The sequence below is a fragment of the Trachypithecus francoisi genome, unplaced genomic scaffold, assembly GCF_009764315.1.
Source record: "Trachypithecus francoisi isolate TF-2019V2 unplaced genomic scaffold, Tfra_2.0 Lachesis_group14, whole genome shotgun sequence".
Lineage (NCBI taxonomy): Eukaryota > Metazoa > Chordata > Mammalia > Primates > Cercopithecidae > Trachypithecus > Trachypithecus francoisi.
The window spans coordinates 21,826,015-21,850,039 of NW_022681459.1; the positions used below are offsets into that span (position 1 = coordinate 21,826,015).

General features: G+C 45.5%; 1 protein-coding gene across 1 annotated transcript in view; it reads left to right on the forward strand.

Annotated features, from left to right (window-relative positions):
- Positions 1-3,087: 3,087 nt before the first annotated feature.
- Positions 3,088-24,025, forward strand: part of CLIC6 (chloride intracellular channel 6) — a 45,657-nt gene continuing 24,719 nt past the window's right edge. The window contains exon 1 of the mRNA XM_033232405.1: positions 3,088-4,678. Coding sequence (XP_033088296.1) covers positions 3,455-4,678 — 1,224 coding nt within the window. The 5' untranslated portion in view covers positions 3,088-3,454. The remainder of the gene's footprint in view (positions 4,679-24,025) is intronic.

The following is a 24,025-nucleotide window of genomic DNA, read 5'->3' on the forward strand; positions in this document are numbered from 1 at the left end:
TATATGTATGTGTGTGTGTGTGTGTGTGTGTATGTGTGTGTGTGTGTGTGTGTGTGTGTGTGTGTATGTGTGTGTGTGTGTGTGTGTACTTTCTAGTGATGGCATCTCACTATTCTGCTTCCAAGCTGGTCTAGAACTCCTGGGCTCAAGTGATTCTCCTGCTTCAGCCTCACGAGTAGCTGGGACTACAGGTGCACCATCATGCCTGACTTTGGATACGTATTTTTAAAAAGTGAAGCCAATTGGATTTGCTGGCAGATTGGATGTAGGGTGTGGAAGAAAAGAGCTAAGGTTTTCAGTTTGGGCATGTCTGTGCACACATTGGCATATGTGTCTATATAAAGCTTAACATTATCCAAAATTATCTCGTTTCTTTGTTTACTTATTTTTTTGCTCTACACCATTTGAAGAGGGACCTTCCCAATCTTTTTTATTGCTGTATATCCAGTGTCTAGAACAATCTGTCTCTTTCTCTTTCTCTCTTGAAAGAAAATATTTAGCTGTCAGTAGTGTGGTTACAGAAAAATTGCAAAGAGCTGTTATTTTCTGTCTTCTGTATTTTCAGCATTGAGCCTGCATTTATTTAAAAATAAGCTTTATTTAATTACAGAAAATTGAACAAATTTGCAAAATGATACAATATAAAATTTAAAAATGCTTATTATCATTAAGTGAAAGATTATACATTCTGCAGACAGAATGTTATTTTGAGAGCCAATGTCAATGTGAGTAAATGACCCCCAACCCTATAAAAAAATAAATCCAAACCTGTAAGATCAAATAGCCCTGTGTGATCCACAGGATCAGTTTCCAGGACAGAACAGACTTTATTAGCATTGGTTTTCTGCAAAGACATTCTTCAGGCCAGTTCTCAGCCACTCAGCCAATAGCTTTGTTTCTGGCTGTGCCAAGTCTGCAAACAGTAGCTGATCATCTGTAGCTCAATTCAAAAGGAGGTTTTTCTAGAAATTCCAACCTCTTCCCCATAGCCAGCACATTTCTATTAAATTTGATTGAGTTAAAGTTTCTGAAATATTTCCTGAATGAGTGAATACACACATGCCTTCAAATACATATGCACCAACCTGAACTAGTTTTGGAAAATACTTTTCTCAGTTAGTTTTATACTTCGGGGGCCAAGCTAATGTCACAAGACATGCTATTCACAGAAATTCTTATCTACTGACTTTGCTAAAAGAATTTGCTAACTATTATTACTCACATAAGTGTCTTTAATTCGGTTCTTTGTAAAAGTCGAGCATTGAAGACAGTTGGTTTGTTATTAAGGACAAAGTTATGCATCTAACTAATCTCACATTTTTTCTAAGCAGTGCAAATGAACCAGCGCCCTTCAATGGTTCACAGCTCCACAATCCTTTTATATACATTCTGAAATCCTAAAAGGCTCTGAATACTGAAAACTTTTTTGGGAACTAATCTAGAATCAGAACCAGAATGGCTTGAACTCGGTTGGAGGTGAAACTCAACTGGGGGCGGGGGGCCTGAAGCTATGTATGATTTTACCATATCTCACCAAAAGTGATGCATATCTGTCTTACTGCAGAAATATTAATGTGTTTGATCACAAAGTGATGTGCTGTGTTATGTAATATACAGTAAAATCACTCAAACATCTTTCTAACAATTATGTTTTCTGAAACACATCTGGGCTCATGGGGTTTGCATGAAGCACTGTAAACCTGTCCTGTGTTTGCTGTTCGGGGCTGAACGTGCTGGCTTCATCTTTCTTTACAAGATAAGAGTGATGGCTGCTATCTTGTCCCAGTGAATGCAACAGGATTCCTTTTCTAGGCGCCTAGAGCTTTTACAGCTCACGTGCATCTCTGGCTCACCTCTGTGAGCGTCATGCTTTGAGTAGATGCCACTTTGTGGTGATGAAGCTTCTGGCCTGTACCTACCCAGATAGCACAGCCTTGGAGAAAGGTAGCATGAAGCTGGCTGTCTCTGGGCTCCCGTCCTGTCGTCCATGAGTGATGAGCAATGGGAATTAGAAGGAGACACATTCTGTTCATGGCCAAAGGTGTGGCCCCAAGCCACATCAAAGACACCCCCACCTCTTTCAACCAAAACAACCTTCTGTGGACACCAGGGGCTCATGTATCTTAGGCCAATATCGAAGCCATATAAAGCCTGATGAATCGTCAATCCTAAGCTGGGATCCCCGTTCCACCACGTTTACAAACTGCCACCTTGGGTAACCCAGTTTCTTGGTAACCCACTAGAAGTAGCCTGACTTATAATAAGCTTACAACATACTTTTCACCATAACAACTTCGTTTTTAGAGAAGGTATTGGGTCTGTGATCCTGGGAGAGCCCTAACCCAGGGAATTCCATTACTCCCCTCTTTCACATCTTGAATTTTCTTTTCTCCACCTCCAGATCCTCAAGCTTTTAACTTGGAGGTAGAAGCACTGGTTGTGAATTTAGAAATCTAGGAGGATCAGCAAGATATACTGACTCTTATAGTCTTAAGAGACCCGGGAGATGAGGGTGTAACCTTTTTTCCAGCGCAGGGCTCCCACGATCCTCCAGACAGGCCCGGAGAAGTGACCCCTCATGGACAACAGCGCCCATCTCTGGTCAGAGAAACTTGACTGGCTCCTTGTGCCTCCATATGAGGAGCCTCTGGAACCTCTCCGGGGTCCCTGCAGACATGGGAAGGTGGCCAGCGGAGCCTCCCCTGCTTCTCTCCGGGATTTACACCCTTGCTCTTGGACACCTGGCACAATGTGGACATCTTCAGCTGGGTACCGGGGGAGCTTGATGCTTCACTCCTGGGGTAAGGTGGGCATTAGGTGTTTGGGTATCAGGGTACGTGTTTGGAGGGGGTGATTTAAATGACTCTGGAAGTTGAAGCCATTCCAGAGAACACTCAAGCGGCCAGGAGAACCAGAATCTTTTCATCAACATCCACAAGGGTCACGAGAAAGGCTGTTCATTGGCCAAGCTCCTAGGCCACCCAAACATGGGAGGGAGGAGGGGAAGACAAACCCCGCCCAAGCCCCAGGGGATGGAGTTGGCACCAAGGACTTCTGGTCAACCCCAGACAGCGGACAGCGGGCCAGGCACTTCCAAAGGTGCAGGAGCGAAGCAGCCCTCTCCAGCCGTGCACTGCACCTCCGCGGCCCGTGGGCGAGATTGGGGTCCGGGTGGGAAGCAGACGCTCAATCGGTGAGAAACTCCAGCAGTGGAGGAAGAGTCCAGAGAGCTTCAGCTGGGCAGAAGGGACGCAGAGGCTTGGGGCCAAGCGGAGTTTGCCCTGCGGGTCCCGCGCAAGGCCCCAGCACCCCGGCTAAACCTTTACCGCCGGAGCCCTGACCCGGCGTCCTTCAAGGGGCACAGAGGGCCCCGCAGCACGCCCCTTGCCGAGCGCCACCGGCCCCTAAGCAGCGTCAAGGAAGGAGTCCCGATCAAGGACAGGGATCTGGGGCCATGGCCGAGGCTGCGGAGCCGGAGGGGTGTGCCCCGGGTCCCCAGGGGCCGCCGGAGGTCCCCGCGCCTCTGGCTGAGAGACCCGGAGAGCCGGGATCCGCGGGCGGAGAGGCAGTGGGGCCGGAGGGGAGCGAGGGCGCAGAGGAGGCGCCAAGGGGCGCGGCCGCGGTGAAGGAGGTGGGAGGCGGCGGGCCGGATAGGGGCCCGGAGGCCGAGGCGCTGGGCACGACGGGGGCGCACGGTGAGGCGGAGGCCGAGGAGGGAGCCCCGGAGGTTGCCCAGGTGCCCCAGGGAGGGGAGGAGACAAGCGGCGCGCAGCAGGTGGAGGGGACGAGCCCGGGGAGCTGCGAGCAGGGCGAGTCCCGCGGGGAGGCTCAGAGGGAGCCGGAGGACTCTGAGGCCCCTGAGAGGCAGGAGGAGGCGGAGCAGAGACCTGAGGCCCCGGAAAGCAGCGCGCCTGGGGCGGCGGGGGACAGCGTAGACGCGGAGGGCCCGGCGGGGGACAACATAGAAGCCGAGGGCCGGGTGGGGGACAGCGTAGACGCGGAGGGCCGGGTGGGGGACAGCGTAGACGCGGAGGGTCCGGCGGAGGACAGCGTAGAAGCGGGGGACCCTGCAGGGGACAGGGTAGAAGCGGGGGACCCTGCGGGGGACAGGGTAGAAGCCGAGTGCCCGGCGGGCGACAGCATGGACGCCGAGGGTCCGGCAGGAGGGGCGCGCCCGGTCTCGGGTGAGCCGCAGGAAGGAGGGGACCGCAGCCTCCCGCCCCAGGCCGAGGCAATTGAGGTCGCAGACCGGGAGAGCGCTGGGCGCAGCCCTGGTGAGCTCGCGTGGGACGCAGCGGAGGAGACGGAGGTCCCGGGGGGAAAGGGGTCCGAGGAAGCGGCCCCCGGGGACGCGAGGGCAGACGCTGTCGAGGACTGGGTAGGGGATGGGCCCCAGCAGGAGTCAGGGGAGGAAGAGGAAAGGCGAGAGCAGAGCCCGGAGGGGCCAAGTGAGGAGGCCGCAGCTGGGGGCGAGGAGGAATTCCCCGACAGCAGCCCACAGGAGGAGGCCTCCAGGTGCGCCGCGGAGCCTGAAGCCCAGCTCAGCAACCACCTGGCCCAGGAGGGCCCCGCTGAGGCTGGCGACGAGGCCGCGCGCAGGAACGGCCGACGGGAGGACGGAGAGGCGTCCGAGGAGCGGGCCCTGGGGCAGGAGCACGACATTACCCTCTTCGTCAAGGTAAAGCTCGCTTCCCTGAACTCTAAGGACGACCCCCTTCCATTTGAGGTCTTAGTCATCTCAGACCCCAGAGGGACGCGCGGGGAGGAGCCCTCGGTGGTGTCCTGATTGTCACCAGGCGCTTCCATGCGCGGGAGGGAGGCGGGACTGCAGGGATTTCCTAAAGAAGAGTTTCCAGAGCATTTGCGGCAGGACTCAATGGCCTGGAAGCAAAGACTTTGGGGGTGGGGGCAATGGAGAGTGCGATGGGGGGCGATGAGGATGTGGGGTTGTGGATTCAGCATCCCACTGTCCTTTGTCCTGAAAATCCTAACTGGCCCTGCTAGTCAGGAGGTTATTAACGAATTAACTAAAAAGTTAAAAAAAAAAAAAAAAAAAAAAAAAAAGCAACACATCCTATTGGTGTTCAAAGGGATTTCTGCCAAAGGAAGCTTTAATACTTGAAGGTAGGTTCAGTGTGGGAGGTGCCTTCCAGACTCAATCTCAGAGACCCAAAGCTGGTCAATGTTTTCAACTCCAAAAAGGTATTCTATTTTGGTAGAACCAACAATGCATGTTTAGGGGGGAAAGTGGAGCCTTATTGACATAGTGTTTATTGAACGTTTTAGCATTTAATTTGGAAGAATACAAGACGCCGTTGGCTTGAACATCATCTGCTTGTGTGTCATGTGTTTAACTTCAGTTCACATGGGAAGAGAGCAAGGATTCTGTAGGGGAATCTGTAGAGACACCACTGAGAAAGTTTTGATTTTAAACAGGAATTATTTACAAGGCATGAAAAATAAAAGAACAAAGTCCAGCAGCAGTTCACACCAGGATCTTCGTTTAAAACGCCTTTTCTGAGGACCTTTGGCCAGACCCAGGAAAGCCGGAGATAATAAGGTCAAGAATGTGCATTGCATGCTGAATCATAATCCTTCAGAAATACTTTCAAGCTTATAGAAACCAGTTACCGTCTAAACCTCTCTGGCTGAAATGCAAGCACTTTTTTTTTTTTTTTCTTTGAGATGGAGTCTCGCTCTGTCGCCCAGGCTGGAGTGCAGTGGCCGGATCTCAGCTCACTGCAAGCTCCGCCTCCCGGGTTTTCGCCATTCTCCTGCCTCAGCCTCCCAAGTAGCTGGGACTACAAGCTCCCGCCACCTCGCCCGGCTAGTTTTTTTTTTTTGTATTGTTTAGTAGAGACGGGGTTTCACCGTGTTAGCCAGGATGATCTCGATCTCCTGACCTCGTGATCCGCCCGTCTCGGCCTCCCAAAGTGCTGGGATTACAGGCTTGAGCCACCGCGCCTGGCCATCAAGCACATTTTAATAAATAAAAGGAAATGCTCTGAAAGTGACTAACATCAGAATTTTAAAAATTGTTTGGGTGGCCAGGGACTTGGGAAAGAAGCGGTGTGTGTTTCTTCCGTAGCGAGAAGGTGCTGTTTCTGGCCTTTTTCAAGACCCTGGGACATAACCGCAGGACATCAGCCCCTGAGAGACTGCTGGGAAGAGCTGGAGTGCAGTGCTGCTGTGTGGCCCCAAATCTGCTCCTCTCCATCACCTTGGATTAAGAAATTTCCCTTTGCTCTGGTTGTAGGGATACATGATTCCAGCACACAGCCTCTTAGCACAGTTTTGATGTGCAGTAACAGCTTCTGATTAGTCTCCCTGTTTCAGTTCTCTGTCCTCTCCAATCCAGTCTCTTTATAATAGCCAGTGAGCTGTGGACAAGATCTGATCATTTTATTTCTTAGTGTTAAATTCTTTAGTTGTTTATTGCAGAATTTTAGGTAAATCCCCACTGCTTAGGCAGCCCACAGGCCCTTTGTGATGTTATTTCTGCCTCCTTTCTCTGGCCTTGGCTTAGCATTGCTGGGTGTCCCCACCCTCTGTTACCTGTGGTCTCGCTATGCCAGCTGGATTAAACTACTTACTGTTCCTTGAGGGAGCCACATTCTTTCCTGCCTTGAAACTTTGTACATTATGTACCCTCTGCCTGAATGCAGTTTCTTCTCGTCGCCCCTGTCTGCCCTCCTGCCTGGTGATCTGCCACAAGTCCAAGAGTTATCTCTTTCAGTCCCAGTCAGATGTCCCTGTTAAGGCACTGCCCTCAGCCTGCTATGTCTCTTTCCTCAGCTGTGTGAAATTCATCGTTGTATCTCCAGCACAGAACACAGGTGTGGGATGTGGTGAAGGCTTGAATGGGTGTCTGGCTGCTGGCTAGTGTGGTGATCAAGAACGTGGACTTTAGAGCCAGTGGGTCTGGGATCAAATCCTGGCTTTGCTAATTTCTTGCCGTGTGACTTTGGGCAAGTTACTCACCCTTTTGGTATCCTTGTTGTCTCATTGATAAAATGGGGACAATAATAGTACCTAGCCCTTGAGGTTACCGTGAGGAATAGAGAATTAGATTACAGAAAGCACTTAGAAAAGTGCCTGGCTGGAAATAAGCACAGTATACATGTGAGTTCCTATTGTTACATCTGTGTTGCTCCCATACACTTGCTTTGATTTTGCACAGAAACGGTTATCCCTGTCATTATTTATTTTATTTATTTTTAGGGAAAATCCCTCTAGGTACCTAATTACCTCTAATCTCTAGGGATAAGAATGTTATAAAAAGTCGTTTTCACACAACTTGTTTTCTCAAATATTGCTTGGGAGGAGTTTGGGTAGGCAGAAGTATGTGGCCTAGCACCAGCAGTGGGATAGGATGGGCAGCTTATCCACAATGCTTTATTCTGATGATTGACTTGGTGCTCAACTGTTAACTTCTTTTTTCTTAAGGAAACAAATAGATCTCCAAATGATGAAATTGGTCAACTTTTTTTTTTTCTCTTAATTCAGACAGGTTCTTGTTCTGTCACCCAGACAGGAGTGCAGTGGCGCCATCTCAGCTCACTGCAACCTCCGCAGACTAGGTTCAAGCGATTCTTGTGTCTCAGCCTCCTGAGTCGCTGGGACTACAGGGATGCACCACCATGCCTGGCTAATTTGTGTGTGTGTGTTTTTGGTAGAGATGGGGTTTCGTCATGTTGGCCAGGCTGGTCTCGAACTCCTGACCTCAGGTGATCCACCCACCTTGGCCTCCCAAAGTGCTGGGATTACAGACTTGAGCCACCCCGCCCGGCTGAGACTGGTTAACTTCTGAGGGGCCACTTATGATGAGCCTCACAGCATCGATACTGCGTCTCCGTTTCTTCTTATCCTGCCCATCATACTCTTTGAAAACAAAATAAAACAAAACAGAAACGGCAGACACCAAAGCAAAAAACAAGCAAAAAACCAAACCAAACAAACACCCTTTAGACTCATATTTTCTGAGTTTGAAATACTTGACGTGGCCGGGCGCGGTGGCTCAAGCCTGTAATCCCAGCACTTTGGGAGGCCGAGACGGGCGGATCACGAGGTCAGGAGATCGAGACCATCCTGGCTAACACGGTGAAACCCCGTCTCTACTAAAAAAATACAAAAAATTAGCCGGGCGAGGTGGCGGGCGCCTGTAGTCCCAGCTACTCCGGAGGCTGAGGCAGGAGAATGGCGTAAACCCGGGAGGCGGAGCTTGCAGTGAGCTGAGATCCGGCCACTGCACTCCAGCCTGGGCGACAGAGCGAGACTCCGTCTCAACAAAAAAAAAAAAAAAAAAAAAAAAAAAAAAAAAAAAAGAAATACTTGACGTAAAATCTGTAAATTCGTTCAGAATAGGACTTCTTTGCCAGAATTAGCCTTTTCTAGGTTCCTTGTTTGAGCTGAGTTTTGTCTGGGTTCTATTCTACAGTGGACACCTGACCTGGGTTTTGTGAACATGCCTGGGTGCCTCCTCATGGTGGGTTTTTACGGCATAGCTGGAGTGTGGAATTCACAGCTGGGTTTAAAGGAAAATACTGCAATATTCTTTCAAACATTCTCCTAGCCTTCATATGACAGCTGAACAAACACATTTTAAAATTAGCCCGTATTCTATTTGGGAACTCCTAACTTTCACATTTCTTCCAATTTTTTTTTTTTTTTTTTTTGAGACAGGGTCTCACTATGTTGCCCAGGCTGGTCTCCAACTCCTGCGCTCAAGCAGTCCTCCTGTCTCAGCCTTCTGAGTAGCTGGGACCACAGGCACGCACCACTACACCCAGCTAGCTTTTTAAAAAAATTTTTGTAGAGACGGAAGTCTCACTTTGTTGCTCCAGCGGGTCTTCAACTGCTGGGCTCAAGTGACCCTCCCACTTTGGCCTCCCGAAGTGCTAGGATTATAGGCAGAAGCCACTATGCCTGGCCTCTCTTCTTATTTTGTTAAAAATAAATATATTGGTTACAAATATACCAAAAAGTAATGGCTAACTATGTAGTAACATGTAATAATAATTGCCCCACATCTGCTTCTAATTAGCTATCTAATATATTCTCCATCTTTATGAGAGTCGTCATGTGATTAATTCGTCAGTTTGTTTTATTGTACAAGCATGCAAGGATATATTCTTGTACAAAAGCCAGGAACATATAGCACCAGCCAAGAAAGGCCTTAAATTATTTTGTGGTAAATTAATTGCTGATTATGCTAACTTTTAGTTTTGTTTTCTCAAAGAAGCGTTAATTATTTGTCATCAAATTATAGGGTAACTGCAATATATTTAGTAAGAAGGGTTCTTTTTCTTTCCTCATAATAACAAAGGGTAACAACATAATAACATAATCACACAATAACATAATAACAACAGGCAAAACAAGCAGCAAAGAGTTAAGTAAGAACTTCATTAAAGTAAGGAGTTCAGCGGTAGTGGAGATGTAGTCACACCAAAAAAGTCTTGCTTACAGCTTTGGTTGCCCTAATCCGGTGTGTAAGCTTTGAGTCAGGGTCTTTGGATGGGACAGTCTGAGCTACAGCATGGGGGAAACTTCTCCCATGGTTCAATTATCTCTACTTGGTCTTGTGCTTGACACATGAGGATTATTACAATTCAAGGTGAGATTTGGGTGGAGACATAGCCAAACCATATCATTCCACCCAGGCCCCTCCCAAATCTCATGTCCTCACATTTTAAAACACAATCATGCCCCTCCGAAAGTCTCCCCAAAGTCTTAACTCATTTCAGCATTAACTTAAAAGTCCAAATCCAAAGTCTCATTTGAGACAAGGCAAGTCTCCTCCACCTATGAGCCTGTAAAATCAAAAGCAAGTTAGTTACTTCCCAGATACAGTGGGGGTACAGGCATTGGGTAAGTACAACCATTCCAAATGGGAGAAGTTGGCCAAAACAGAGGGGCTACAGGTCCCATGTAAGTCTGAAATCCAGTAGGGCAGTCATTAAACCTTCAAGTTCCAAAATGATCTCCTTTGAGTCCGTGTCTCAGTCCCAGTCACACTGATGTAAGAGGTGGGCTCCCATGACCTTGGGCAGCTCCACCCCTGTGGCTTTGCAGGGTACAGCATCCCTCTTGGCTGCTTTCATGGACTGGTCTTGAGTGTCTGTGGCTTTTCCAGGTGCACAGTGCAAGCTATTGGTGGATCCACTATTCTGGGGGCTGGAGGATGGTGGCCCTATTCTCACAGCCCTACTAGGCAGTGCCCCAGTGGGGACTCTGTGTGGGGGCTCTGACCCTACATTTCCCTTTTGTACTGCCCTAGCAGAGGTTCTCCATGAGGGCTCTGCCCCTGCAGCAAACTTATTCCTGGACATCTTGGCATTTCCATATATCCTCTGAAATCTAAGCAGAGGCTCCTAAACCTCAATTATTGACTTCTGTGTGCCAGCAGGCCCAATACCACTTGGAAGCTGCCAAGGCTTGGGGCTTGCACCCTCTGAAGCAATGGCCTGAGTTGTACCTGGGCCCCTTTTAGCCATGGCTGGAGCAGCTGGGATGCAGGGCACTAAGTCCCTAGGCTGCACACAGCAGGGGGGCCTGCGGCCCATGAAACCATTTTTCCCTAGTAGACTTCCAGGCCTGTGATGGGAGGGGTTGCCACAAAAGTTGCTGATATGCCCTGGAGATATTTTTCCCCATTGTCTTGGTCATTAACATTCAGCTCCTTGTTACTTATGCAAATTTCTGAAGCAAGCTTGAATTTTTCCTCAGAAAATTGGTTTTTCTTTTCTATCACATTTTCCAAACTTTTTGCTCTGCTTCCTCTTGAATGCTTTGTCACTTAGAAATTTCTTCCACCAGATACCCTAAATTATCTCTCTCAAGTTCAAAGTTCCACAGATCTCTACAGCAGGGGCAAAATGCTGCCAGTCTCTTTGCTAAAGCAAAGCAAGAGTCACCTTTATTTCAACTCCCAATAAATTCCTCACCCACATTTGAGACCAACTCAATCTGATCTTCATTGTCCATATCACTACCAGCATTTTGATCAAAGCCACTCAACAAGTCTGTAGGAAGTTCTGAACTTTCCCACACTTTTCTGTCTTCTGAGCCCTCCAAATCTCTAGGAAGTTCCAAACTTTCCCACATTTTCCTGTCTTCTTCTGAACCCTCCAAACAGTTCGAACCTCTGTCTATTTTCCAGTTCCAAAGTAACTTTCACATTTTCGGGTATCCTTATAGCAGCATCCCACTCTCTTCAGTACCAATTTACTGTATTGGTCCATTCTCATACTGCAATAAAGAACTGCCTGAGACTGGGTTATTTATAAAGGAAATAAGTTTAATTGACTCACAGTTCTGCATGGCTGGGGAGGCCTCAGGAAACTTGCAATCATGGCAGAAGGTGAAGAAAACATGCCCTTTTTCACATGGTAGCAGGAAGGAGAAGTGCTGAGTGAAGGGGGAAGCCCTTTATAAAACTATCAGATCTCATAAGAACTCACTCACTATCACAAGAACAGCATGGGGGAAACTGCCTCCATGATTCAATTATCTCTATTTGGTCCTGCCCTTGACACATGGTGATTATTATAATTCAAGGTGAGATTTAGGTGGGAACACAGAGCCAAACCTTATCAGTTGGGTAGTTCTGGCTCATGTGGTTGCAGTGAGGATGACAGTTAGAGCTGTGATGTCATCTGAAGGATTAACTGGGGCTAGGGCTATGGTTTCATTAGAAGGACTGATTGGGGCTAGGGCCCTGGTCTCATCTGAAGGACTTATTAGGGCTGGATAATCCACTTTCAAGATGACTGACTCACATGTTATTTGGCAGGAGGTGCAGTTAGTTTTTTACCACATGGGCCTCTTCATAGGCCTTCTTTAGTGTCCCCACAACATGGCATCTGGCTTTTTCCGAGCAGGGATCTAAGAGAGACCAAGGAAGAAGCCATAATACCTCTTATGACTTTGTCTCAGAAGCCACATGCTGTAACTTCTGCCTTATTTTATTCATTAGAAATGTGATCACTAAGTCCAGTCCTCAAGGAAAGTGGAGTTAGACTCCACCACTTAAAAGAAAGGCAAAGAATTTGTGGACAAATTTTTAAAACACCACATCTACCTTTTTTAAAAAAAAAAAAAAATAGTACACCGGAAATACATTGGTTTACATCTTGCTTTCTTCCCTTGTCTTGGAAATTGCTCCTTATCAGTGCCTCTAGCTCTGTCACATTCTTGTGAAAAATGCGGAACTGTGAGTATTCTGGTGATGCATATACTCTTCCCATAGGTAGTTGTTTAGGTAGCTTCCTTTTTTTGATATGTTAAATAATGGTATAGTGAATATCCCTCTGCAGATGTATAGTAATATATAGGAGCTAAACTCTTAGAAATGGCATTGCTAGAGGAAAGGATGTGCATATTTAAGCTTTTGATAACCATTACCAAATTTCCTCTTCAAAGAGGTGCTACCATGTAATGCTCCTTTGATACTATATCAGTGCCGTGCTTATTTCCCCAAACTTCTCTGCTAAGGTATTATCAAATATTTTGAATCTGAGAGGTGAAAATGATGTCCATTGTCATGTAATTTGCATTTATTTTATTATGTGTGAGGTTGAGTATACTTTTATATATTTAAAAAGTAAATAAGTATGCTTTTATATATTGGTATTTGTTTTTCTGTGAGCTGGCTGCTTATGTTCTCTGCATTATTCAAATGGGCTTTTGACCTATTCTTTCTGACTTTTATGTTAAAGAAGTTAGATTTTGTCTGTCATATGTGTTCCATACATTTTTATAGGAATGCGCTGACTGTTTGCACTGGAAAATTTATCCTTTTAGTCTTAGTAATTTCTTGTAATTGATGCATGGGAAAGCAAAGTGTGGATGATGATGGCACTCTTAGAATCTCCAACTTCATTCACTGACATCTTTAAATGTTGCTTTACTTTATACTCTATAACTTCTTAAATACTGAAGAATCAGGTATTTCCAGTCCTACCCCTTTCCCTCTATTTTTAATTAACAGTTACATTTTATCAAGCATATGCCCTTTTAGAATGAAACTCCATGTGACATGGTAAGAATCCCTTTTCAAAACAAAGTTTAAACTGTATAGATAGCAGGATCACTTCATGCCTATATCACCCCATCTTCAAATGTAAGATATATCACTTTGATCTTTGTATACTATTCACTGAAATCTATTTGATTCCCACAAATCAAAACCATTGTGAAAATATCACCTGTGATGCAGTGATATAAAAATATTATCTCTGAGGTTGTGTCTCTTAGCCAGATGGTTTATTTGTGCTCTGGTCTGTTGAAAGAATTGACCAAAATTTATAGAGAATGAGGAGATCCAGAGAATTGTGGAGGACAATGAAGCCTACCTATAGCTTATGTTTAAGGAGTGGGAGGGTGATATGGTTTGGCTCTTTGTCCCCATCCAAATCTCATCTCAAAGTAATCTGCACATGTTGAGGGAGGGATGTGGTGGGAAGTGATTGGATCGTGGGAGCAGTTTCCTCCATGTTGTTCTCATGATAGTGAGTGAGTTCTTATGAATCTGATGGTTTAAAAGTGTGGCGCTCCCCCTTATCCCCACCCTGCTGCCATGTAAGTAGTGCCTTGCTTCCTCTTCACCTTCCACAATGATTGTAAGTTTCCTGAGGCCTCCTCAGCCATGCGGAACTGTGAGTCAGTGAAACCTCTTTTCTTTATAAATTACCCAGTCTCTGGTAGTTTTTATAGCAGTGTGAAAATGGACTAATACAGAGGGAAAACTGAAATGCTCAAATATCAAAAGTTGTTTAAAAAATAATTTTGAAGCTTTAGACCGGGCGCGGTGGCTCAAGCCTGTAATCCCAGCACTTTGGGAGGCCAAGACGGGCGGATCACGAGGTCAGGAAATCGAGACCATCCTGGCTAACACGGTGAAACCCCGTCTCTACTAAAAAATACAAAAAACGAGCTGGGCGAGGTGGCGGGCGCTTGTAGTCCCAGCTACTCGGGAGGCTGAGGCAGCAGAATGGCGTAAACCCGGGGGGCGGAGCTTGCAGTGAGCTGAGATCCGGCCACTGCACTCCAGCCTGGGTGACAGAGCGAGACTCCGTCTCAAAAAAAAAAAGAAAATAAAAAAATAATTTTGAAGCTTTTGTGGAAAACAGACTCTGTTGACATATTCCAGATTTTTACTACGTTTGTGGATTTTATCCTTCAACTCACTGTTTCTCTTCTTTTAATAGTATATGGCTGTTCACATAAAAGTTGAGTCTATTGAAGTAGGGAGAAGTAAAAGCTGCTTTTTTTTTCGTCCTTCACACTACCAAGTGCTGTTTTGCATCCAAACGTATATTTAAAACAAATATTTATTGGTTACCTGCCAAGTAGCAGACACTGTGCTTGGGGCTGGGGGTGTAACAGTGATTAGAACAAACACAGCCCCTGCTTTTCTAGAGAACTTCAACCTAGACAGTGATCCAGAAAAAAACAACTACCATGCAACATGAGGATGGAGACCACAGGAGATTGCTGGGCTAGGTGGGAAGAGCAACCTGGCAGGCTGGGCAGTGACAACAGTCTAGGGGAAAGTTAGATTCTAGATCTCTGACCATGAGGCCTGGCCCCCTGCCATATGCCCCTCTATTGGAATATGAATCAGTTTATCGATCTATCTGCACAACAGATGAATGACAGCCATGTAGAAATAGCTACTCTGTCAGGTGGTCAGTTTTTAATTACATATTTTGTACAATGTAATTTTATATTACTATCTCATAACTTCTTTTAACCTAAACCAGTGATGTCTCAGCAGCCAGATTGTGTTTACAGACATTGACTTTGAGCATACTAATTCAACAACTATTAAAGTACTATGGCATGTGGAAGATTATTTCCTTCCTTCTCTTTCTATGGTAGGAGACTACAATGAGGAGTGTAAGTAAAGGCCAAAATGAGAGAGAGGAAAATAAATCACTGTAATTATAGTACACAAGCAAAGAGGACCTGGAAGTGTGACCTAGATCATTCCATGTCTCCTTTCTGCAGTTATTTCTTGGTCTCTAAGGGGCAGCACTTATTTTTACAAAGGAGAGGCACCACAGTGCTGATGAAGTAGCTGTCAGTTCCATGGCACCCTTTTGGTTTCCAGGTGTGAGAGTTCAAAACTGTCCTGGAGAAGCCAGATAGTCAGGTCCTCTTCCATAAACCTAGATTTTGCCTTCCAGCTAGGGAGACTCTCCACTGGGGAGGGTGGCTGGCTGCTGAGAGAGAAGAAAGTCTGGACCCATTGTTCAGGCTTTATACTTTTATTTTCCTAGCTTTGGTGGGGTGATGGTGGTGGGGTGTAGAATGCTGCAGTCCAGTAGGAGGAAGCTCATATGTACTCCAGCAGTTCCCCCAGCAGTGACCCTGGTCCTCCTCTAGCCACCTGGGGACATGGGGATGATGAATCAGAGCAGGGAGGACACTGTTTTATTCCCTGGCTGGAACACACAATGATATTCTAATGGGGTACTTAGCATGAAGGCCAAATGACCTGTCCAAGATACTGGGCACATCACAGCCATCATCTGCTTTGAAGGCCACACAAACTAAAGGTGTTATTGGTCTGGAGATCCAGTGACACCCTTTCTCCCTAAATGAGAAAAATCAACACTTTTTTGGTGCCTTTGGTGTCAGAGCCTTGGAGGTGAGTTCAAAGAACCTTGGAAAGACTTAACTCTCTCCCCCAGCTTTGTTCTCTTTGTTGTAACTCCGGGTTGGATGCCTTCAACTCTCTTCCCATAAATGATCAAACTGGATGAAGTTTTAGGTTGCACTCAGAGGCATCTTTGTGTTATGTAACTCGCCAAACAGAGAATCCAATGCTTAAAGAAACTCAGAGGCATGAACACATCAGGCATGGAGGGGACATTTGTTTTTGTTAGCTGCCCTTTTCACTAATGTATTAGGATTATTTGAATCATAAAAAACAGCAAGAAAGCAAGAATGATCTGCCACTCTCCAGGCATTGAGGCTCTTGCTAAGGGAAGTCCTGCACATATGTAGCACCACCCACGGCTGAGTACAAAACAACAACTCCATTGCTTTTAGACACTACTAAGGTTTTCTTAACCCATTTATGCCTAGTGTTCCATTACTGGACCACTAAGCTTGTGGCAGTTATTTATATCCTACTGCTCAAGGTCATCGCCAAGGTCTGCTTTTTCACACAAAAAATTTGCAACCTCAGGCATAAATGGGTTAAGCCAGTTCAAGTTAGTAAATAACTAAAATGCTCAAAGCATTTATTAATATAATTAAGAATATATGCTTTGGCCGGCACAGTGGCTCATACCTGTAACGCCAGCACTTTGGGAGGCCGAGGTGGGCAGATCATGAGGTCAGGAGTTCAAGACCAGCCTGCCTAACATGGTAAAACCCTGTCTCTACTAAAAATACAAAAATTAGGCGGGCGCCTATAGTCTCAGCTACTTGGGAGGCTAAGGCAGGAGAATCGCTTGAACCCAGGAGGCTGAGGTTGCCGTGAGCTGAGCGAGGATTTGAGCAAGGTTTGCCTGGGCGCCACTGCACTCCAGCCTGGGTGACAGAGTGAGACTCCGTGTCAAACAAAACAAAACAAAACAAAACAAAATAAAACAAAAATCCAAAACCAAAAACATATGCTTTGAGCATTTTGGCACAGCCTGGAATCACATGGTGTGGTGGATTAAAGATGGCTGCCATTTCTTTAATACTCCTATTAAGAAGTGAGGTCTGATTCTCCTCCCTCTGAATTGGTCCTGACCGTAGTGACTACTTGGTAACCAGTAGAATATAGTGGACCTGATGCTGGGTGATTTTTGTCGTGCAAGACGGTGTGGCTTCTGCCTTATTCACTGACCATCCTGAGGTCACCATGCTGGAGGGGCTACCTGTAGGTACTCCATTTGACAATCATAGGTGAGCCCAGCCTTCCAGCCATCTCTACAAGATGCTGGGCATGTGTGTGAAGCTGTCTTGGCCCCCTCAGACCAGACCATCCACAAGACACTGGGCGTGTGTATGAAACTGTCTTGACCTCTCAGACCAGCCCATCTGCTGGCGGAACACGGCTGAGTAACCTTCGTCAGTGCCACATGGAACAGAAGGATCACCCAGGCAAACCTCGCTCAGATCCTTCACTCACAAAATCATGAGGTACAATAAAGCAGGTACCCTAGGCTGATAAATTTTGGGTAATTTGTTAAGTGGCAATTGGTGACTGGGATATGCCATGACTGATGTCTCCTCCAAGCTAGTGAAATCTGAGTGGGTGAAAAGACAGGGCCGGATGGGAGGTGTGGAGTAACAGTTGAAAGCAGTTCCAAGGGGGAGGGGGCAATCAGAGGAAAGGAAGGAGGCTTTGCGTAGCCAGTCGTTCCTTTTGGTGCCTGCATTTTTTCCCTTTTGAGTCACTGTAGGGATTGGACTACTCTGTCATTCAAGAGCCTAAACCACCGGGGTATATAAAAACAGGCTGCATTATTAAGCAGGCTTTCTAGAACAAGATGTTCCTTTGTTGCGATAATTCCTTGTGAGAATTTCACAAGGAAATAAGCTTTTCATCTCCATGTAAAAGCTTCAGTTGGTATCAGGCCATATTATTAAATATGGATTAAAAATCGCCCTGGAGTTTTTAAAGCATAATTCATATATGAGAGTAGATGGCAAATACCAGTTTGTTTGTTCAAGGACTTCTTATGCCTTGATTCTACCTGCTGTTACAATGAACACTAACATAATTAAGCCTTTTGCTAGAACTGAAAGCTAGGAGCAATGTGGTTCAGTAATTAATCAATGTGGATCAAGGGTAGTCACCAACTTAATCCATTGAATAATAAATTAATTGTTACAACAGCTGAACAGAAAAAATACTATACATACTTGGGAATATATTTAGGATTAGTAGGTTTTTTTGAAATATTTAGACCTATGTTTGAAAGTGTTAAGATCTAAAATATATTTCTTAGCATCTAAATGTAGGGATGAATAAAGTTAATTTCTAAGTTTTAATGAAGTGTGAGAAGTCTGTTTTAAGGGAAAGCCTAGCTCCTTTTATGGCCTGGAGTGAGGAATCTGGACAAATTTTACTGATAATTGCAGACAATGACCACCAGGTGGAGTTGTCCGCTCCACTGGGGGTATGGTCTAAAGGATTGGTTGAGCATGAAAACAAAGTCAGTCTAGAAAGTGTGGACTTTTATTTATTTCCAAAAAAAATTTCTTTTCTAAAATAGGCCTTGCCGCAATGATGATACACGTTTCCTTTATAGACTTACAAGAAGTGTGATGCCTGCTATTCGTGTCATGGGTTGAGCTGGTATAATAACAATGGACAGTACTAGCAAAGATGTGAAAACAAAGGGACACAATATTCTTTCCCCTCAGTCCTCATCAGTGTGGCAAGAGAGAGGACCAGCCGCTCCCCGCCCGCCGTCCGCCACTATTGATTTGACTCTTATTGCGCTAGGAGCCTTATTTCTGCTGCTGAATTTTGTTGGCGGTTGCTGTCCTCGCTGGCTACTTTTTCTCCCCACTGGAGGGCAGGCGAGGGAAGACAAAAGACGGAGAACAATGGTCCACCCGGGTGGTCTCCTATGTGGCTAGTGTTCCCCTGGCCTTGCAGAGAGGCTAAGAAGCGGAGACGCCTTGCAGATGGTCTGCACAGATGCCCCGTGTGCTCCATCTGCTGTGCCCTTGCCCCTTTCATTGCAGGATGGCCTGATGCCTGCCCCACCCCACGTGGCTCTATCCTGCACCTAACCAAGAGGTGGGGGATAAGACCAGCCAGGGTCTATAGCTTGCCAATATAGACTGTAGAGGAAGAAGGGAGAAGGTGACTGAGCTGAGAAAGGCTTGGGCAGAGGGTGCAGGGAGACAACTGAGCGGACCTCAGCAGTGGGTCTTATGACTGGGGTGCAATGAGACTAATTTTCCTCCTCTAAGGGAGACTTGACTTGTCTCTAAAGGGAGACAGAAATTCCAGAATTTGAGCTGAAGTAGCAAATTCTGATGGCCGAAATGTCAGAATTTCCCCCAAAGAAGCCTGCTTGTATTCTATGACTCCTTCGAAGGTGTCCGAGTCCCTTCTAGAAGTCCCTACTTCACACCTACCGTGTGTGGTGGTGTGGGCCACTTGTCCAGCCAGGATCTTCCTTTCTAACCTCTCAGGGCACTTTTATGAAGCTGCTCTCAGTGTGGGGTGAGGGAATGAGGTGAACCAGCTGTCTCGCTTTTCAGAGAGAGAGCGAAGGGCTCCTTCTTTATTCTTCCTTTGCCTAAGGAGGACGCTGCGCACACCTGCATCTTTGAAGCCAACAGCCCTCTTGTTTCTTCCTCATGAACTGCAGTTTCAGATGCAGGGAGAGGGTGGAGCAGAGAAGGAGATGGATTTCTGAGCACTGCACCTCCCCTTTGGTTTTCCACACCCCCAGCAGTCGCGGTGAGACCCACTCTTAGGAAGGCGTTGTCAGTGCTCAGCACAACCCCACATGTGCGTGTTGGCATCGGAGAAGGTCAGATGATCTGGTGTTCGAAGGCACTTGGATGAAGAATGATGTTTTTCCTTTGGGAATTGGGAGGTGCATGCAGAACACCACCAGAGATGGCTTCCACGGTCTGTGTTTCAAAGCACCTGCCTTGTATCTCACTACCGTTCCGGGTATTATTGTTTATTATTATGTCCTGCTCATTCTCATTGCAAGTTCACTTTCTTATATGGAAGGTGCTCTAACAAGTGTCTCATTTGGTGGGTTAAGGGATTTGAAGCTTTTTCTTCTTTTCCTGAGAACCATCTGGGGCTGGATGGATTTGGTGTCCACTGGTACTGCTTGACATAGCTCCAAGGGTGCTAAACTCCGCAGTACAGACTGGAATACAAATGCACCCCGAGACGCTGTGAAACGTCAGGCTGGGGCCTTCTCTGGGGACTGTGGCTGCTGAAGATTTTTCTTTTCAATCCACTTTCTTAGGTTTGGCAGAAGCTTTCAGACAACTCCATGTCTTTGTTGGCTCTCTGATATTTCCCTAAACGCTTTATCATCTTTCATTCACCCCAACACAGCGTGAAATGATACTTCTTGCTCCACACCGTCTTATCTGAACAGATTCTTCTTTCCTGTTAGGAGTCATTCTGACTCTAGCTCTCTAGTCTTGAGGCTAGACAAGTTTCTTCTTCTTTATTCCTGGAAAAGACTTTCTTTATTTTCTGAGTCTGTTTCTCATAGTTGGATCACAGGAACTTGTTTGGAACTTCCGGCAGGAATGTCCAGACCCTTGTGTATTCCCTGACAAAGGACAGGCCTCTTGATGGGTGAGCGTGGGGTAAGTGGGCGTCTTTCTCTGGTCCGGCTCACAGCTCAGAGGGGGTGAGGGCACAGTGCTGCCTGGATATCCAGGTGTGCAGGATCAGCCTGTAGGCCAGTGCTGTCACCCCACAGCACAGCCAGGTTATCGTCACATGACATTTTCTTCTCAAAATACAGAACACATATCTTTTCCAGTTTAATTGCCTGCTGGCACCTTATTGTAAGATATTTGCAAGTTATTCTCTGTAGAGAACAACATCTTATTGCCTCCTTTTCGAATTCCAGTTTTCTAAAGCCTTACTTTGCTTTACCCCTTAACACAGGACTAAGATATGGCAATATCTTAAGTCACTGAACTTGCCTAGATGGGATTTTGGGGTGGCACAAGAACTTATTTGGAAAATCCCAGCCTCTCCTTTGTGTGGTGTAGGTGGGTTTGTCTGCATGTGGCAGATGAAGTGACTCATCACCCTGACACTGGGTTGCTGTGTTCACCATATAATTTGCAGCCAGTTAGGGACATTGGTTTCCTGGTCACTGAGCATAACTGCCCCCTTTGAAAACAGGAGCCTTTGAATATCTGCTCCTCAATTGGTTTGTGGACAATTACATGAAGCTGATTTCAGGCTGGGTCAGGGTTAGGGAATCCTGAAATAGTATAGGTGCCCCCCCCTTTTCTTTTCCCCAGGGTGAGGGTAGAAAGGGAGTTATAATATATTCCCACCCCCCCCAAAAAAACATGTGGCACAGAAAAGAATTCCTTATAATAAAGCCCAGAGTGTTAGCCTTGGCCAGCCAGGCTGGTGTTTCTCCTTGTTTGGAGAGCAGCTGATCCCCTTTGGTCTTGGGCCATGGCCTTCCTCTTGTGTGGGTCAAACCAGGCCATAAAACATAGTTGTAGTCACTCACAGTGGAAAATGGGGGAAGGTAAAGTTTCCAGATAATTCCATAATGTCTGAGGTATCCTAAAGCTCTCTCTTTAAATTGCTGACTTCTACGGGGAGGTATTGTATGTCTTTGCTTGCTGACAAAGAACTTTCAAGTTTAGCAAACAAATTTTTTGTGAACTAGGAACCCTTTAACTTGTAAAGATTCAGAGGCTACAAGGAAATGCAAAACTGAAATCTAACACTTAAAACTGGAGAAGTCACTCCTCTGAACATATTAACAGTTCTAATAAAATGTTGTGATTTTCCTAAATGCCACAGTTTTTTTTTTTTTTTTTTTTTTTTTTTTTTTTTTGATTCTGACCCTGATTTTCCTGCTTTGGAAGCTTAAAGCCAAGTTTTCCGGTTTAATACATAATATGATTTTGATGCACTCCTGGTTGATTCTTTTGTCTCCTTTCACCAATGCAAAATGTCAGGCTGGCTTAAGTGTAAAGCTTGTGAAACCCGTAGTTTTGGTTTAGTAATACAGGGTTTCCTTTAAATCTCTGTGGCCAGGGAAAAAAAAGGGAGTGTCAGGGGGAAAACTAGCAGATTGATACAGATTAGGTTTCTTAAACATGAGGAGATAGGGCAAGGTTTACTAAATTTGCATTTAAATGAAAAATACCATGCCACTCTACTATTGATCTGGCATTGGGTCCTACAGCACAGTGTGCAATTGCCTCCCTCCTTTACAAGCAATTTTGTTTGTGCTGAGAGCCATTTATTTGTTTGCTTTTTCTGTTGAAATTGTTCCATTAAGGAAGTCAACTGCAGGAGAAACTGATGACATAATTGACTAGAGGTGGCTCTTGTTCTATTTGCCCTTTAAAATGAAGCAAAACTTTTCAATAAGATCTATTGATAACTTTAATTTAGCAATCCACATCTTTTTAGTATCTTAGGTTGCCATTTTTTCAGTATTCCAGGTGATTTAATTTTAACATTTGAATACTAGGATACTTTATGGCAACAATGAGCAGCTGTAGTAATTAAGACAGTTTCTCAAAACTGCCTCAAACTTTTTAGAAAGAGATCTGACAGGCATGTCTTTACAAAATGTAATTTATTAAGACAAGAGGCTCATCTAGCTGTGCCACTTCTTCAGCCACCTCTGGGAAGGTGTCACTGATGAGAAGGTATAGAAAAGTTATGAAAACGAACACCTTTACTTTGTGTGTAAGGAAATGGACAGAGAGTGTCAACTCATGGGGAGGTCAGAGGTCACTGGAGCTTGTGTCCCCTTTTAGTTCGACTTGAGGGCAGACAACCACATATGTACCTTGACAGACTGTGGCTTTTTTCTAGACAATCCTCTGTGATTCAGGCTTTCATGAAAGGCTGGTGGGGGCATTTTTAGACAGGTGTATTCTCCCAGATCTCGCAAATCATGACACATAGATGATCACCTGCTAACTACCTGACTGTAAAGTCTCTGATTTCTGGCGTCTTTTAAAAGGAAGCATTCTAAAATCCATACTGGCTCTAAACCTGATCTCATAATAATTCCCTTAAGAACTCTTAAGATATTTCTATTTACTCACTAGTTTCAGTGTAAACAAAAAGTACTATACAATTCCCAGCTCCCAGCTGCAGAGAACTTTCATATTTTGGTCATTGAAACTGACCTGAGTATGTTTGAAGGACTGGACTTTTTTCTTTGTTAATAGATTGCTCTAAGCCTTTGGCTTCTTTAAAACTTACAAACATTATAAGGAAAGATGAAGAGAAGGCAGGTGCCTGCCCGGACCCCCACCTCCAGGGAACTACGCGTTTCTAAATAACTTTGCAGAAGAGCTGGGGAATTCTGAACCAGTTGAGAAGGCTGAGTCTGAACACTTTTAGAGAGAATTAGAATTTTTTTTTCTTGGTCTGCTCTGCCAGCGTATGGGGTGACCCTACTCTCCCACCGCTGGACTTCCTCCCCAGCCCCACCCCTTGTTCTTTAATGAGAGTCAAGAAATAATTTACCAATCTTAAATTGCTGTTTTCCTAACATAAGGCAAAGTATGCACCATTTAGCTGCTGACCTCAAATCAAGATGCATTTTTAAAAGCACAATGTTCAGGTCCTAATTCTGTTTGAGGTTCCTGGACAAAAAGACATTGCCTTCTTCCAGTAATTCTTCCATGAAGTCTAAGAGGTCTGTCAGGGGTTAGAAAGACCAGCTTGTCCTAGTTTTTCCAGGACTTTCCTGGTTTTAAAACTGAAAATCCTGTGTAGCAGGGAATCACTGAGTCCCAGGGAAATCTAGATGTTAGTCCCCCCGAGGGGTTAAAAAACTAACTTGTAACATTTTCCCACAAAACCTAATTAGGGATGAACGGTAAAAGAGAAGGTGATAAATGAGTGCATCTTTTGACCACTAGGGGGCACCAATGGCCTCCCGAAGTTGTTTCCCTACCTTGAGGTTTGAGGGTAGGCTCTAAAAACCATAGTAAGGAACCAAGATTTAACAAGGCAAAATGTCATGGGTAGACCCTTCATCTTCTTGTGGTGATGATCCAGATCTGTGCTCTGTTAGATTTTTGGCTAGAGGGGCTTCAAGTCACTCTTGCCAAGTTGAAAAATTGGTGAAAAAATAACCATGTGAATCCAAATAGAAAGTTCCATTTGGAGCTTGTCCCTTAGAAGCTATGGCCCCAAAGGTGATGTGAAGGAACAAGCAGACCTCCCTACAGTTCAGGTCGAAACAGTTACTGTAGTTCACAAGTCGACATAGAGGACCTGGGGTCTTGGCTTGTGACAGGGTTTGGATCTGTGTCCCTGCCCAAATCTAAAGGCGAATTGTGATTCCCAGTA